The sequence below is a fragment of the Oryzias latipes genome, chromosome 3, assembly GCF_002234675.1.
Source record: "Oryzias latipes chromosome 3, ASM223467v1".
NCBI lineage: Eukaryota > Metazoa > Chordata > Actinopteri > Beloniformes > Adrianichthyidae > Oryzias > Oryzias latipes.
In genome coordinates, this window is record NC_019861.2 from 37,537,259 (window position 1) to 37,554,757 (window position 17,499).

General features: G+C 50.1%; 1 protein-coding gene across 11 annotated transcripts in view; it reads left to right on the forward strand.

Annotated features, from left to right (window-relative positions):
* The window catches only part of kifc3 (kinesin family member C3), a 35,703-nt gene that overhangs the window by 8,977 nt on the left and 9,227 nt on the right, over nt 1-17,499 (forward strand). For 3 of the 11 annotated variants that reach the window (XM_023953765.1, XM_023953769.1, XM_023953770.1), the window contains exons 1-11: nt 9,369-9,599; nt 10,560-10,680; nt 11,832-11,968; nt 14,773-14,808; nt 14,955-15,111; nt 15,199-15,284; nt 15,970-16,035; nt 16,285-16,425; nt 16,509-16,754; nt 17,013-17,174; nt 17,290-17,361. In XM_023953765.1, the coding sequence (XP_023809533.1) occupies nt 9,384-9,599; nt 10,560-10,680; nt 11,832-11,968; nt 14,773-14,808; nt 14,955-15,111; nt 15,199-15,284; nt 15,970-16,035; nt 16,285-16,425; nt 16,509-16,754; nt 17,013-17,174; nt 17,290-17,361 (1,440 nt within the window). In that variant the 5' untranslated portion in view covers nt 9,369-9,383. Of the gene's footprint in view, nt 1-4,132; nt 4,854-7,053; nt 7,306-9,368; nt 9,600-10,559; nt 10,681-10,700; nt 10,923-11,831; nt 11,969-14,772; nt 14,809-14,954; nt 15,112-15,198; nt 15,285-15,969; nt 16,036-16,284; nt 16,426-16,508; nt 16,755-17,012; nt 17,175-17,289; nt 17,362-17,499 lie in introns of those variants that run through there. The other 8 variants (XM_023953774.1, XM_023953773.1, XM_023953767.1 and 5 more) reach the window with 7 other exon arrangements.

The window sequence follows — 17,499 nt, forward strand, 5'->3', positions numbered from 1 at the left end:
CTGTTACTCAGTCATTCTATTGTTCAGAAACATTCTTGAAAATATGTTTTGTTTTTTTTACATCTTAATAATATTATTTCTGTTGTTCAAGGCATAAAGTTGCCAATCAGATACATGCAGTAGGGTTGGATAAGCTAATTCTTCTGAGTTCAGGGACATCTGGTACATTTGGCCTCCCTGAAGTATCTTCTTTTTTCCTGTAATCAGGTTCTTATTTTATTTTAGTTTTTCATCACAGGAGGGTCTGAACCCGGGATCGTTTAGCAAGTAGCTCAATATTTTGTGACTGTTCCTATGTTTTCGTACGGTATTGATTGGTGTGAACCCCGGTGAGACAACTGTGTAGTGATATCGGGCCGTATAAATCAGATAGAATTGAATGCCTCAAAAGTAGGCGGAGCCTGTGCCCCCCCCACATCCAACTTTCAAAACATTTGACAGATTTCATGTAGCCCGCTTTCAAGTGGAAGGGGTGTGGCCTTCCAGCAAGCTCACTCCTGATTGGTGAAAGTGGTTGCCATAGAAACGCTAACGCTAGTGGCCACTTGCGTTGAGTCGGTAACGCAAACGCGTAGACCAGAATGCCTGGCTTCCGCGTCGGGAATGACCTTCATTGGTCGCATGCTGAAAGTTCAACCGGTTGAACATTTTCACGCTGAATCGCAGCAACGCAGCTATGTGACCAATCAGGGACTCAGACTTGGTAGTGGCATGTGGGTGGCGGCCGCCTCAAAACACAGAAGTGCCAACTGTTGCAAACATGATCACAAAGGAGACATCAACATCTGGATTCATGTGACACCAAAACAAACAAACAGCCTGGAGAAAGATTTTCAGGATTTGCAGCGCTTTGACATTTCACCCTGAGCCTCTACCTGCCACAGGTGGCGACGAGTAGAAAACGGTAAATTCACAAAAGAAGGACAATCTTTTTTCTTTCTGCTACCTGCGGGTCTGGTGCTGGTCCGGTGTGTTCACCACCGGCTGGATGTGCGTTCATGAACGCACCACACGGCGGCATCCGTACTGCGAAAAAACAGCCACTAAATTGACTTCATTGGTTGAAGCTGGAATTAACCATTTTTTGATGGATGAGGTCGCGCTCAGTCCAGTTCTCTGATACGGATGATGGTCTGGACTCTAATGGGGATTGAATGTATGAACTGAGGTGGGGGGGGGGGCACTCATGACCCCCAGGAGAAGCACAAAGACCCTGAGCTTTAAGGTGGGAAAGTGGATGGAACCTGTAGAGGATCGGTTCTCCACATTTTCTTTTCTCAGTAAATCAACGAAAAGCTTAGAAGTTCATGTTTGTTTGAAGCTCCGCCCATCTGGTTGCAGAGGCCCCTCCCAGGTTTTCTGTGTCGCCTGCTGCATATTTTCCTTGTTGGTCTGTTTTCTGCAGAACTGAAAGGATCCTGAGCGATAAGACGCTATCAGCACTTTCCCTGTAGGCAGTAAATGGGTGGAGTCGCCGTTTCTGACCCTGGATGATGCAGCTAAACCTCAGTGACCAGAAAGAAAACAGCATTTTAGTTCCAGAGTCCAGCTGGTTCTGAGGGCTCCGCTCCCCGTCTTTGCTGTAGGGCCTCACGTTCCGTTAATGAACATCTGCCCATAAACGCATCGCAGCCAAAGCCTTGAGACGGAATCATACAGAAATGATGTGGAATACATTCAAAGGCGGTAGAGCAGATTTATCACAGAAACCCCTAATCAGAACCCCGTGGATTCAGACGCCGTTGTCGTAAAATATTCAGTTTTGTTCGTTTAACTTAGTTAAATCGGTGATGTCATATTTGTTTAAAATAAAAGTAGTGAGCATGATGTCTGAATTGGCTTTAAAATCCAGTCCAGCACCAGTTTTTCAGTAGTTGGTTTGGGAGGGAACCTGGACGAAGCCTTCATCCTCTTAACGGGTCTGCCGTTGCCATGGAGACGGGTCATACAGTAGTTCTGCTTTTCTGAAGACCGTTTAGTTTAATGTGTTGGTAGATTTAATCTGCGTCTTTATTGCTCAGAAAATAAATGATGGTTGTTTATGTATGAAGGCTGTGGATCCTTTCGATGTGTGTGTGTGTGTGGGGGGGGGGGGGGGGGGGGGGGGTCAGAGATGTGTCAGGAAGTCTTTGGCAAACCAAACATGCCGATCAGAATCTAAAAAGCTGATTGGCTGGGGCGAGGGTCCTTTGATCTGTCAATCACCTGACGGGACGACTGGGTCTATTTTTTTATTTATCCGGTCGTTTCTGAAGTTGCAGTTCAACTGTTTCTACTGGCCTCTGTAATGACGAAATCCTTAGTTACTGCAGAGCTGTGACCTGTATGTATGTTTTCTGTATGTTATCCTGTAGGTTATGCTAATACATCGTAGCCAAGCATTAAAGTATAAAACAAAGCTTCTCCTCAGAATTCAATGACCGAAAATAAAACAAACATTTTTAAATTCATGTTTCAGTTGGTTAAAGCATCGTCATGCTCGGTCTGAGTAAAGATCTCCGTTTTAATCTTTCTAATGAATATTTATTCCAGTAGATTTTGTTGTTTTGGGAAATAAAGGAAGGAAACATGCAGACTTTTACTTTTCTGGAATTCCAAGACCAAACGGCACGAAAACCCATTTTATGTCACATTCTGAGGTTAAACGTTAAATGGATTTAAGACGTTATGAAACAGATGAGAGGGATTTTCTGAAGGTTAATAGTCTTCCTCAGTCTGAGGAGGTTAATGTGTAAACGGAGTAAAGGTTTGTTACTGATCAACGGCTGCAAACAAACATCTGATGACGTTTCTCTGAAGGGAACCACGCCCGGGTCGACCTGAGGTTAGCACGGATCCGGGCTGACCCGTCTTTACTGTCACGCAGAAGGATCTGGAACTTCTGCTCTGATTGTTTCTTCTGGTTCTAAAGGAGGCCTGTAGATGGGAAAGGGGGCGTGTCCAAGGACAGACCCCAGAGGAACCCCACAGGGAACGTGTTGAGGGTTTGCATCTCATTTAGGATCGTTTCTTCACAGATCAAACCAGGATTCTTACCGCCACGTCCGGTTTCTGTACGTTTGTCTTTTTACTGGATGAATGAAAATCAAAATCTGTTTAATCTGCATCAATCTATTTAGAACAGCAGATCAGAAAACAACGAGACATAACGGATAAAAACACAAAGATTCAAACGATGCCACACTAAAGTTTTTCTGTCAACTTCCTGGTTAACCCAAGCAGGAAACAAAACAAACATGGAATCATTGAACAACAAATCCTGAAAGATTTTTTTTTCCAGTCGATCGACGACAAGAAGAGAGAGACGCCTACATAGAAATGGAAGAACTAGAAAACACCATTAATATTTCTCCATTTATGAAAAATGCTGATACTTTTACTCTGAAAATGAGAACCTTCACTGACGCTTTATTTTGAAGATTTATTAATTTCCGGTGACAGCAGAACATCGGCTTTGGTTTATTAAGTTTTAGCCGTCATCACTTTGAAGTTTAGACTCACGGTAGAATCAGCGATCTCAAACGTCACAAATAGTTTTTTCTGTAGCAAATCACGGATATCCAAGTATCCGGATACTCGTTCCAAAGGTTTTCCAGAACTTTTGTGCGTCCAGATTGAGCGGAACCACTTTAGACGGATCCACAAACCTCAGATGAGCAGAAAAGGACGAAGCTGTTGAGTCTTTTGGGGATAAAGGTTTGGCCGTCTGTCCTTCTGCTGGCCGTTCCATGTTTCTGTCAACAACATTAGCAAATGAATTTTGAGCCAAATGGTTTGCAGGGACCCCCCACCCCCCAATTAGGACCCTGAAAGGAGTCGCTGGACCAGAAACATTCCTCTTTGGGGTCCAAACAGGAAGGAGTCCAAACGCTCACTGGAGGGGGGGGGGGGTCCTGTGCACAGGATGGTTTAAGTGTCAGATGCTTTGTTGATCCAACAGAGAAAGGTAGAGTCCAAATTCCCAGAATCTGGTTACATCATCATCATCATCATCACCATCACCAGGTCCTCTGCCGGTTTATCCCGCAGCAGATGGTCCTGGGGGGGGGCGAGAGAGGCTCACGCAGAGAGGGGAGCACTCTCTCTCTCTCCCTCCTCCCGCTCTGTCGGAGGTGCACGCTGTAATCTGTTCTCACGCTCATCGGCGAGGCGACGGCTGCAAATAATCTGGTTGGTGGTCGGTGGTCGACCTCGGCAGCTTCTGCAGAACCGAAGTTCTTCCTGCAGAACCGCAGAACTTTGGGGACTTTTTTATTCAAACTTTTGACCTTCTGATGCTCTGAGTTCATCGGTGAAACCATCAGGGATGACGCTCCTCGGTCTGGACCGGTTTGGTCACGTCGGCGTTGAAGGCCGTCTCCAGGGTTCCGAGCTAGAGTTGCAGGATCTAATTACCTGTTGAGTAACGGAGGGATTCCTGTTGACGTGACGACCGGGACGGGACAAGGTTCAGAAGCTTTATCAGTCCTGTGGAAGGAGGCGTCTGGCAGCGGGCCGGACCGGGACAAAGGTGACACAGGTGAGGCGGAAAAGCCGAGGCAGGGGGGAGGATTAAGCTCAGTACGCCAGCAGCGTTCGGCTGCAGCACAAACCGGACCCCCCCCTCCCCAGATGGAGCCGCGCCCACACCTGCAGCAGCCCCGAGCGTGAGCCGGGCCGGGCCGGCGGGTCGGGTCATGTACGTGCTCTGCACCCTCGCCGTGCTGACGCTCCACGGCCTCCTGAGGAGGCTGAGCGACGAGGAGGGCGGCGGGGGCCGGGACGGCCGCCTGGAGGATGAAGAGCGCAGAGGGGAAGAGAGGCGGGGGCGAGGTGGTGCGTGGAGCGACCCCACCTGCAGGCTGAGAGTCCAGGTGAGGAAGAGGAGGAAGAATGTGAAAGTTTTTTCTGTGACGGCTTGAAGACCCCCCCCCCCCCCCCCCCCAACTGATGGAGAACCTCGTCTGCTGTAGAAAGTCTTTGATCTCAGCCGGTGGAGAACCTCGGTCCGGTTCTGGGGTTTGGAAACCACAGTAGTCCCTTAAGCCACCAGCAGGGGTCACTGCTGAGCACAAACACAGCAGGCTGTTTATTTTCCAGAGGGGGGGTTGTTGTTGGTGTATTTCTAGTTAGATGGCTCTGATTTATAACTTCTACTGCTTTTGCTTTGTTTTCTTCACACTTTCAGTAAAGTTTTTGGTGAAACATTACCAAACTAACTGTTCTGAGATGCAGACGCTCATCCAGGCTTTTATTTTTCTCGTCTTGATTATTTTAATTCCATCTTCATGTTTGAGCTAAAATCTCTAGAACGACTCCAGGTTGTCCTGAACGCTGCTGAGAGGCAAAACTATCTTTTTAAACTTCTTATTCAGTGTTTTGGCGTGAAGCACTTTGTGATTTTATCTTGAAAGGTTCTATACTAATAAAGTTTATTATTATTATTTAAATTAATCAATAAATACTAAACTACTTGTGAAATTGAAACAATAAAGACAATATTACCTGGAAAATGGCAAAGTAGATCAGTAGAAGCTACAGTAAATTAGAGGAAAAATGAGATGTTGGAATAAAAAAAACTACAAACGTTTCAGACTCTTAATGAAAATTTTTATTGAAAATGGATTTGGTTTGTTCCAAATATTTAAGTCCAGGAGAAGAGCCTGACGTTTGCTGAAACGTTTGAAGTTGAAGTGATCTTTAGTTCTGAAGTATTCAGTCCGTTTTCATTTAGAATAAAAAGAAAAAGTTCATCTAAAAAAGTGAGGAAAACCAGCAGGAATCTCCTGAAGGAGACGGTTCCAGATGATTCCAGACGGTTCCGGCTGCTCTAGAACCGCATGGCTGATCGGTTCTGGACGTTTTTAGGCTTTTGATGGGAAAAAGGAACCGTGCAGTTCTCAGACAGGCAGGTGGAGGTCGACCTCGATGGTTCGAGTCCTGGATCTAGTTAAAAAATGTGGATTTCAGACCAGAAAAGTTTTTTTTAGTCTGAAATGTTCACCGGACTTTGAGCAGAACATCAGGAAGAACAGCTGTTTATGTGAGGATGTTGTTGACGTAACACACACCCGCACACACACTCACATGCACACACACACGCATGCGCATACACACACATGCACGCACACACGTGCACAAACATGCACACACACTCACATGCACACACACACATGCACGCACACATACATGCACTCACACACACATGCACGCACAAGCACACAAATACATGCACACACACACATGCACGCACACATACATGCACTCACACACACATGCACGCACAAGCACACAAATACATGCACACACACACATGCACGCACACATACATGCACTCACACACACATGCACGCACAAGCACACAAATACACGCACACACACGTGCGCATCCACACATATGCACGCACACACACACACATGCACACACACATGCACACACACACTCACATGCACACACACACGCATGCGCATACACACACATGCACGCACACACGTGCATAAACATGCACACACACTCACATGCACACACACACGCATGCGCATACACACACATGCACGCACACACGTGCATAAACATGCACACACACTCACATGCACACACACACATGCACGCACACATACATGCACACATGCACATGCACGCACAAGCACACAAATACATGCACACACACGTGCGCATCCACACATATGCACGCACACACACATGCACACACATGCATGCACACACATGTGCGCATACACACACACATATACACACACACTTGCACACATGCGCACACAAACACATGCGCACACACACACATATGCGCACACACATGCACAGAAACACACATGTACAGACACACACATGCACGCACAAACAAGCTCACATGCGCACACACACACATGCACACACGCACATGCGCACACACACACATGCACACACACGCACATGCGCACACACACACCCGCACATGAGCATGCACACACACGCACATGCGCACACACACGCACATGCGCACGCACACACATGCACGCACACACACAAATGCACACACACATGCACACACACATCTCCACAACACCAAGAAAACCAGAACCGCTCTGTGTGGGGGAGGGGCGGCTCCCCTCGCTCCAGTTCAGGCTGAAATATTTATCTCCTTTCTGAGGGGGCGGGGCCACAGGAGGGATGATGCTGCTGCGCTGTTGCTAGGGAGACAGCCTGAAAGCCGTGTGTGCGTGGAAAGGGGGTCGGCGGGTTGGTGTCGGCTCTGATCCTGCTGCTGCGAGTCACTGCGAGGGACGGCGAGGAGGATGCAGGCATGATGCGGAGCCGCAGGGAGGGAGGTGAGAGCTGGCGGGGACGGGTGGAGGTCGGGATGGAGGCAGGGATGCGGGGAGGCGAGCAGACGCGCTGCAGGCCGCTGTAACCTGATGCGGAGCAGCAGCTCCGGTTTCCGGCGGTGACCTGGAAACGAGCAGACGCCGCCTGAAGCCTCGTCTTTGTGCGACTCCTCTGATGATCCTCTGGTTTGGCCTGAACATTTTCCCCTCAGACGTTCTGCTGCGCTTCCTCGCGATGCGTCGTTGCAGCTTCCTGTTGTAAATGCTCGCCGCTGTGAGGTCTCTGAGTGTCTGCTGCAGCTGCAGCAGGTGTCTGCGGAGCCGCTCAGGTATTTCTATCCTTCAGGGACGGCTACATGTTGGTCAGTGTGCTAATGAGCGGTTGGTTGGTGGAGAGCAGAAACGTGAGCCCGTGAAGGTGGTTCTGGTGACACTGGTGATGTAGTTCTGGTCGGGATGGGTCCACCAGGGACCGGTCGATCCCGGACATCCAGCCAACGGTCACAGAGGAAATCAATAAGAAGCAGCGACAAGCCCCAACGCATGAAATGAGTCACGGCCTTCTGTCACAACTGTGTTCATGTGAGCAAACCAGAAGGAACTCTGCAGAACCGGTTCCTTTTCTGGTCACACACTTTTTTCCAGAACCAGGTGAATGTCAAGATAGTCTCCTCCTATGCCCTTCACTCACCTATGAAATGTTCTAGATCAACAACTTTTAGGTTTTCTCTACAAAATGACTGAATGTCAGCATAAAGTCCTGACAAGAATAGCTGAGTAAGAATGTGTGTTTGGTCACCAACAGGCAGACGCGGGTCCAAACCCTGAAATGTGTCAGCCGGTGTCAACATTAATATCACTCTTGTGCATACATGTGTTTACATGTCAGCATCTTTGTGACAACTCCCCTCTGCACGTGTGTGTGAATGTTCCTGTTTATGTGGAAAAGTGGGGACTGTGCAAAATTGAAGCAAAAGTTGGGGGGGGGCTTTAACATTTTCACAAATATTTGAATGTTTGTTTGCTGGATCTGATGATGACACTAACATGAATATGTGAATGTTGCTCAGTTCTGCAAAGCGTTGTGTCAAATTAAGGACAGTTTATCAAGTTGAGTGACGGTTGATTCAACCTTCATCTTACAAATGTGTCCCGTCTTCGTCATTGTGCGTTTCAGCGCCGTCTGCTTTATCGTCTTTACTAAATGCCACTGCAGTCAGGACCAACTATGTTACCAAAAAGGAAAAGTGAGGTCTTGTGTTGATGAAGATTCTCATTCTTGCAGTTTTAGATTTATTGTTATTTATTCACAACCCGACCGAGGAAAATTGTCTTTATAACATTTGTTTTGATGATGGAGGAAATTTATAAAGAAAATTAATCCTAAATCTGCATTTCTGAGTTTTTCTTTACTCAAAATCAGGAGCAGATGAAAAATGGAAAACGATTGTATTTGTGATGTAACAAATCCACTGGGCGGGGCCACAGTCTCCATGCTCCGCCCCTTTCTGATGCAGACAAACGGATCCATGAACCTCTTTGTTTTCCTGGTGTGAGCTGGAATCTGGATCTAAACGGATGGATAGACCAGGTTTTGCTGCCACTTTTGTTCCACAGGTAATGTCAGGTTGGGGCTGTAAGCTAGCAGGTGAATGTAAACAGAGGGATGATGGGAAATGGGGTGGGGCTTACTCCATGCCAATGGTCCCGTCCACAGCTCAGAGGGGAATTTCCTGCCGCTCTGCAGAAACTGTCCTCAGAAAACACATAGGATTTTGGCTAAAAACGGCATCATTATCATCATCCTCATCATCCTCATCATCATCATCATCCTCATCATCCTCATCACAGACCACCAGGAACGCTTTGACGGCGGATCAGAAGGTCGGAGTGGGACTTTAAATGAGCTTAACTGAAGCGTAAAGACGTTGGTTTGATTCCTCCAACACTAAAGTGTAACAGAGGGGGTCCGGGGTTCTGATGGTGGAGGTTGTGGTTCTGCAGTGAGAGTCGTTACGGACTGGCTGCCTGTTGGGTCACTGAAGGGTTAAGAGTCCATCTGCTCTCCGGATTAGCGGCTTATGTTCAGGTGCTTCATCCTGACCGGCTACTCTGCATCAGGTGATGTGCAGACGGGTCACCTGACCGCCCAGGTGGGTCCAGCAGGACGCTCGGCAGCGGGTCAGTGGTCCGGGTCGACGGCCATGCTGGGTTGGGTGGGAACGCTGATCAATAAGGGCTGGCTGGACCGGCAGCATGGCGCCCATCCTGGAGAGAGGAGTCGCCGCAGTGGAGCGGTAAGACGGTGGGCGTGGCCAGAACCAGGTTCTCGGGTCGGTCGGCTTTCACTGAGGGGTTTCTGATCATCCTGGTCTGAAGGGTTTGGTGAGACTCTGAATTATAGCAGCAGCTTTTAAGTGGACTTTTTTAGAACGCAGTCTTCAGCGTGGCCCGGATCACCGGGACGGCTTGACCTCCTGGAAGAGATTTTGCAGCGTCTGGATGTCTCTCTGCACATGCTCAGATCGTCTCTTGATGTCATGTGTTTACAGATGGCATCGGCACAGATTCAAATCCACTTAAAAAAGTGACTTTTCACAATAAAAGCATATCATGTTTGAACTGCGGTTTAGTTGTCTTCCTGTTAAATGTTTGTTTTGAGGGTTTCATTAGAACTAACGTTGCTAGGGAGAAGTTTCTTTGATTGACAGGTGGGTGGACCTGTCTTTGCCCCGCCCACTTCAGGCTTCATGTTTGCTGTGGATTTTGGTTGATGGGTTCAGCTGAGTGTCTGTTTGAGGCTTTGGCAGGTCGCCTCTTTTTTCTTTAGTTTAACGTTTTTTATTTTAAATTGCTTTTTTGGTTCTGAAGTAACTAAGAGAGCAGGGCGGGAAAAGGTTCTGGTCCGATTTGTATGATCCAGAGGGAAAAAATGCGGAAACTGGTCGTGGTTGGTGTTTGCGGCTCCGCTTTCTGCTGCCTTCAGGTCCATTTTCTTCAGTGGTTCTGGTTCTGATTTTGGCAACAACAGCCAGACGACCATCAGAACCAGACGGAAGCAGGACGTTTTACTCTCATCATAACGTGTCGGGTTCATTTCCTCTCGAGGATTGGATCCGGGTTAGTCAGGACCGTTTAGAAGTAAGGAAAAAGGCCGCTTTGAAGGGTCTTGCATTGAGGGCGGAGCTTGAAGGTGGTGTTCTGTACTAAACATGCTGTCAGGGTCCAGTTTGACCCGTGTCCCTCTGTGTCTGCAGCCGGTCCAGCGGTCCAGCGCTCTGCTCAGCCCTGCGGTCATGTTCAGCTCAAGAAAGACCTGGGACATTGGCCACGCCCCCTGCCTGCAGGAGCTCTGGAAGACGGACATTTCATTGGACGGTGAGTGAGAGGGCGGGGAGGGAGAAGCTCAGCGGAGCTGCATTCCTGGTGGTGTCGGCAGAGCGACAGGTGAGTCACACCTGAGCGTGTGAATGAGGGCAGGGAAAGCTGAACATGAGCGCGCGGGGGGGGGTCCGACAGGTGAGCTGAAGGTGTTCGGCGTCGTTTGTTTGGTGTGGAGTTTCCAGCTGGCGGGGTGTCCGTCAGCTGATCAAGCGGCGGATTCTGGAGAGACGGATCAGGTGAACAAACACTGGAGCTTTTGTTTGGTTCTGCGGTTCTTTTGTGGAGAACCCGAGGCCCGTTTGCTCTGAGAAGGAGAACGTCGAGAACATTTCTGAAGTCTTTTCCTCTGAAAACTGTTGAAGAGCGAGAAAAGCAGTGGGGATTTTATTTTGAAGGACACAGAAATGAAACATGATGATTCACGCCCATAGAACTCATAAATTCTGGATAAAACATTATTCAGTGTTTTGCTTTTCCAATAGTCATTTTTTTATTTATCACAATGACAATTTTTGTAACTATAATAAAGTAAAATTAGAAAAATATAGACTGAACTGTTAAACGTTATTATTTATTGTTTGAGATTCTAATTGATGTTTTTTTATTCTTTTTCAGTTACTTTCCAAATATAATTTGAGTCTTTTTGAGTTTCGTGGAGGAAATAATTTTTTAAAAACATCAGAAAAGTTTAACAATAAGAAAAATATTTGATTTTGTCAATAAACTTTTATTCTGGAAAGACTGATGTGGGAAACAAACTGGATCAACAAGTCCCAGAAGGATTTCCCTTGAACTGGATTCCGTCAGACCTTTGAGATCTGGCAGGACCTGAACCCCAAAGGGATTTACACACTCGGTCCCCACAAACACACGTGCACGTGTCTTCACGTGCACGTGTGTTTGTGGGTTTCTGTGGGTGAAGTTTGAGTGAGCAGGAGGTGCACCGACACCCATGTGGGCCGAGCAGGTTAATGTGTCAGCAGCTGTTATCTGGCTGAACTGGTTTCCATGGCGTTCAGCAGGAATGTGGGTTTAGTCAGGAGAAGGAATCTGCTCCTTTGTTTACCTCTAATTCCCTGATCACTTTCCAATCTGCTTACGGGTCTCTGCAGCCCCGAGCTTCATGCCCTCCTCTGTGTGTGCAGCCGGCTCGGTGGACTTCTTGATGAGTGACGGTGAAGATGAGAGTTCCTTCCTGTCTCTGCCCTCCGCCCCCTTCTCACAGCGCCGCTCTCTGACCGCCGAGCTCAGCGACGCCAACAGCCAGAAGCTGCTCATTCAGGTAAAGAAACCCGACTCGGAGGGAACCGTCTGCGCTCGCCGGCCGCTGATGCGGCTGATCTGACAGCATTCGGCTGACGGAGCTGCTGTCGCCTCAGGAGGACGGCGGCTCGGCTTGGATGTGCCTGATTGGCTGTCGCTCCTCTGACTGTCCCTGAAGCGGATGATGGATTGAGGTCAAGAATGTTCAGAACACGAAACAAATGTCAGAAAGACAGAAATAAGCGACCTTGGGAGAATTTTGGGGCAGGCAACTCGGCAGGCTTTACTTCGGTTGCTCCCCCAGGGCCGTTCAGTTGATCAACTCACCTGTGCAGCGTCCTATTTAAGTCCAGGTGTGTAAGCTGTTCATCCTTCTTTACCGAAGCGCTGCCTTTGTCACCTGGGAGCTCCGTTAGGGTCGTTATTACCCAAAAGTCTTAATGTCTCATGGAGTCTTATGCCAAACTAAAGGAATGTGAAATGCCGACTAGAGGAATGTGAAATGCAAAACTAAAAGATTTTAAAATAAATATCATTACTACTGCATGAGTTATCTGACAGAAATATGCTAAAGAACACGTCTCTGCCTGTAGAGCTCAGGGTTGATCAGGAACGGCCCCCGATCAGGAACGGCCCCCGATCAGGAACGGCCCCCGATCAGGAACGGCCCCCGATCAGGAACGGCCCCCCGATCAGGAACGGCCCCCCCGATCAGGAACGGCCCCCGATCAGGAACGGCCCCCCCGATCAGGAACGGCCCCCCCGATCAGGAACGGCCCCCCGATCAGGAACGGCCCCCCGATCAGGAACGGACCCGATCAGGAACGGCCCCCCGATCAGGAACGGCCCCCCCGATCAGGAACGGCCCCCGATCAGGAACGGACCCGATCAGGAACGGACCCGATCAGGAACGGCCCCCCGATCAGGAACGGCCCCCCCGATCAGGAACGGCCCCCGATCAGGAACGGCCCCCCCGATCAGGAACGGACCCGATCAGGAACGGCCCCCCGATCAGGAACGGCCCCCGATCAGGAACGGACCCGATCAGGAACGGCCCCCCGATCAGGAACGGCCCCCCCGATCAGGAACGGCCCCCGATCAGGAACGGCCCCCCGATCAGGAACGGACCCGATCAGGAACGGCCCCCCGATCAGGAACGGCCCCCCCGATCAGGAACGGCCCCTGATCAGGAACGGCCCCCCCGATCAGGAACGGCCCCTGATCAGGAACGGCCCCCCCGATCAGGAACGGCCCCCCGATCAGGAACGGCCCCCCGATCAGGAACGGCCCCCCCGATCAGGAACGGACCCCCGATCAGGAACGGCCCCCCCGATCAGGAACGGACCCGATCAGGAACGGACCCGATCAGGAACGGCCCCCCGATCAGGAACGGCCCCCCCGATCAGGAACGGCCCCCGATCAGGAACGGACCCGATCAGGAACGGACCCGATCAGGAACGGCCCCCCGATCAGGAACGGCCCCCCCGATCAGGAACGGCCCCCCCGATCAGGAACGGACCCGATCAGGAACGGCCCCCCGATCAGGAACGGCCCCCGATCAGGAACGGACCCGATCAGGAACGGCCCCCCGATCAGGAACGGCCCCCCCGATCAGGAACGGCCCCCGATCAGGAACGGCCCCCCCGATCAGGAACGGACCCGATCAGGAACGGCCCCCCCGATCAGGAACGGCCCCCCCGATCAGGAACGGCCCCCCGATCAGGAACGGCCCCCCCGATCAGGAACGGCCCCCCGATCAGGAACGGCCCCCCGATCGGTCTGGACATGCACAAATATTACGTCACATCCTCTACGTGGCCAACATTGTGACAGTTATGTAATTTGATTTATATTTGCTCACGTAACTTGTATATTTTTTAATACGTTTGTTTTTTTAAGATTGTAAACCTTGTAATTAATCACCAAAAAAAAAAAAATTTTTTGGTGATTAATTAAAAAAAATATATATTTTTTTAATGATCAGCTGCCAGTAACATTTCCCCACAGCTCCGCCTCCTCCACGACAGTCCGAGCCTTTAAACTCTGTGAATTCATGTTTTTCCTCTAAAACAGTTTTTCTCCCGTTAGAATGAGGCCTGAATACGACACTGTAATCCTAAATTGTTGTTACAATGAAAATCTGGGTGATAAGTGACAAAATGACGGCCACACGGCTCGGAGTCTCTCTATTTACTCGATTTTAGTTTTTATATGTCGCCATTCAAGAGAAGCGAGCGCGTTTTACTCTGAAAGGACATGAAGGACATCTAGGATGTTCGTCCTGCAACAGAAGGACGTTTTGATCTCAACGCTTTAGAACGCCGACCGTCCCTTCAGCGGAAAAACATCTTTGTCGGGTAAAGATCAAAAAAACAGTCAGTAGGCGGCGCTGCGTCCTCATAAACCGAGGGAGGAAACTGCCATCAAACAAAACAGAAGAAGAAAACATTTGTAGTCCTAAGCAGGATTGTGCCTTAAAAATGTATTTTCTATGTTTTTTTGTCAACATTACACTTTTTGATTGTTGTTAACATTTTCAGAGCTTATTATTGTTAACATCAAAGAATTCTCTGACCGTAAAACGCTTTAGAGGAAGTGTCATAAACGTGGTCATGCGTGGACGGCTCAGGGAGCGACGAGCGACCGACTCCTCCTGTAGTTCCTGTCTTGGCCTGTAGGGGAAGAATGTCGTAACTTAACACAACTACAAACACACCTCAGAGAACGGAGCACAGAAACATAAAAGCGTTTTCTCGTCAGATCCAGATGTTCGTGTCTCCCTCCTTCATGTTTCCCATCTTTCCATTCTGTCTCCGTCCGCAGAAGGTGGCCTGGTTCTGCCTGTGGACTCCTGCCAACGTAAACCTCCTCTTTTCCTCTCTGTAGATGCTTTTCGGTTGTGGCGTTTGTAGGCGTGGTTTCCATCCACAGAGCTCGTAGAGATGATCTGACATTTCAGAGGAAACTTGTGTTTCTGGCTCAAACGTTGAGATGTTTGCCTTCAGACTCTGCAGGACAAAGTGTGCGACTTTCAAGCCCGTCTGCGCTCTGAGGAAGTGGCCCGCCACCTGCTGGTGCAGCAGCTGCAGCACAGCGTCCAGCCGAAGGCGGGTGGAGGCGTTCAGGCGCAGCAGGAGGAGCCGCGGTCAGCTGCGCCAAATGGTGAGAGCGGCGGCGCTGTGTGAGCGTCCAGGTACGGTGGCGGCGGCGGCGGCGGCAGCTGACTGCTGCGTGTCTGTGTGTGTCCAGGTGTGAAGCTGCTTCAGCCGAGTGAACCTTGGAGAACTTTCAGCTGTGCAGAAGAAAAGCAGCTTGTTAAGCAGCTGCACTCTCAGGTGAGTGGACAGGTGACGCACCTGTGCAGGTGACGCACCTGCGCAGTGTTGTGAGACACTGAGGAGATCTTTAGTTTCTGTTAGAAAGCTCTTATCTCCAGAAGTTTCCATTGGATGTCATTATTTGACAGTAGTTTCCTGAATCACATGACCTGGAAATGTTCAAACATTTCACACTTTTTTCTAGAAATCTGCTCATTTTCTGCTTCTGGGTCGTATTAAAGTCGTGTTTCTTCCCACAAAGAAGAACGTGAGTGAAAACTTCTCACACCTAGATATCTCAGATTCCTGCGTCGTGGCGCCCGTTTTAATGTTAAATCTGAGCCTCAGACGCCATCAGAGATCCTGCGGCCGGTTTGGAGCGTCCGCTGCAGCGTGGCGGTCTAGCTTCATGTGTTTTGGCGAACAACGTTTCCAGAGTTGAAATATTGGAACTTTGGGAAAGAACTCGCATCCCGTCAACCAATCAGGGACTCGGCTTTGGCCCGTGACGTGTTGATGATGTAATCAGTGGGTGGAGTCTTTCTCCACCTACACTTTGATATTTTTCTTTTCTGTATGGAGACGATCATAAAAAGTCAGTCAGTCAAAGGCGCGAGCAGCTCTGTCTCTGTCTCGGAATCTCCCATGATGCAGCAGGGTTCTTTCAGCAGTTTCCTGAGGAGCTGCGTTGCTCTGTGTGCAGGTGAAGGAGCTGGAGGAGAAGCTGCTGGATCAGACTCAGGAGGTGGAGAGACTCCGCTCTGAGCTGGTAAGCTGGTTCCTCCCTAAAAAGACGAGTTTGCTCCGGTTTAACTCTGCTCTTTCATTTACATTTAAATCCTTAAACACAGTAAACTGAGCAGGTCACATTGTCAGCCGGTTGAGCTGTAACTGGTGGTTAGTGACACGACGCCCTCTGCTGGCTGATCTGAAGAAGCCCCACAGAAAGGACGAGGTTTTTTGTGCTGCAGCGACTGACTGCTCAGGGTTACTGATGCTGCGTCCTCCTGTCCTCCAGGGGGCGACGGACCTGGAGAAGCAGCTGGAGCGGCTGCTGGTGGAGAACCGACGGCTGAAGCAGGAGCTGAAATCATGCAGGTGCTCAGAGCTTCAGAAGGTGGACGCGGCAGAAACCTGCAGCCGCTGCCCCCACAGCCAGGTGAGGCTGCACGAATCCCCATGAGCCTTCGCTCCTCATGCCTCCACCCTCTGCCCCGCTGAGCCTCTGAATGCGTCCCGCAGGAAGCAGAGGGTCTGCGGCGGGAGGTGTCCCGCTGGGAGAGCCAGGCCCGGCTGGTGGCGCTGGAGAAGGAGCTGCTGGAGAAAAGCTCCAGGGTGGAGGTCCTGCAGCGGCAGCTGGAGGACAGCCGGAGGCAGGCGGACGAGTGGAGGAGCAGGCAGGTGGAGGCGGAACAGAAACTCCGCCTCTGTCTGCAGGAACGGGAGGAGGGACTCGTCAGACAAGAAACGGCGCCCCCCAGAGTACAGGTGTGGCAACCAACGTTCTCCTCAATCAGGTTTGAAAGGTTTTGAACCATCAACCCTGGACACCAGGACATATGTTCTGTATCAGGTGTTTTTCACGAATAGTGTGAAATCATCAGCGTAGAAATGAACACAGTAAAGTCATGTACACTGAAAAAACAAAGGGTCTAACAACGTAGCCCTGAGGAGCTCCACAGACCAGCTGTAGGACGCAAACATGAACCGACCCGCGTGAAACCAGAACGTATCTCCTTTCCTCAGACGGTGGAGGTGGATTCGGCGGGTTCACAGAAAGACCTGGCTGACATGCAGACGCAGAACGGCGCCCTGCAGGAGCAGCTGTGCGCCCAGCGGCTGCGGCTGCAGGAGCTGGAGACGCAGCTGCACGAGTCGCAGAGGACGTCCACGCAGCTCCGGACTCAGGTACGTCCAGGCGCAGTGGAGGGCGCCGCAGAGCGCCTTTGTCACAGAATCCCGAGTAAAACCGAGACGTGGAGTCACGAACGCCGCTGTGCTGCTCTCATCTGTCTGGGTGTAGCTGCTCCTCCATCACAGAAAGGCCGAGGCGGATGGGAGGGGTCACGGCAAGGGGGCCCACGGGTTACCTAAGGTTGGCTTCCCCCCTCTCCCCCTGTGGCTTCAGTGATATTCAGAGTGCCCCCCCCCCAACCCCCACCGACCTTTAGTTGTAATCCAGAAGCTCTTCGCTGGTTCAGTCCAAACAAAGTCCTCAAGTCCTTAAAACTAG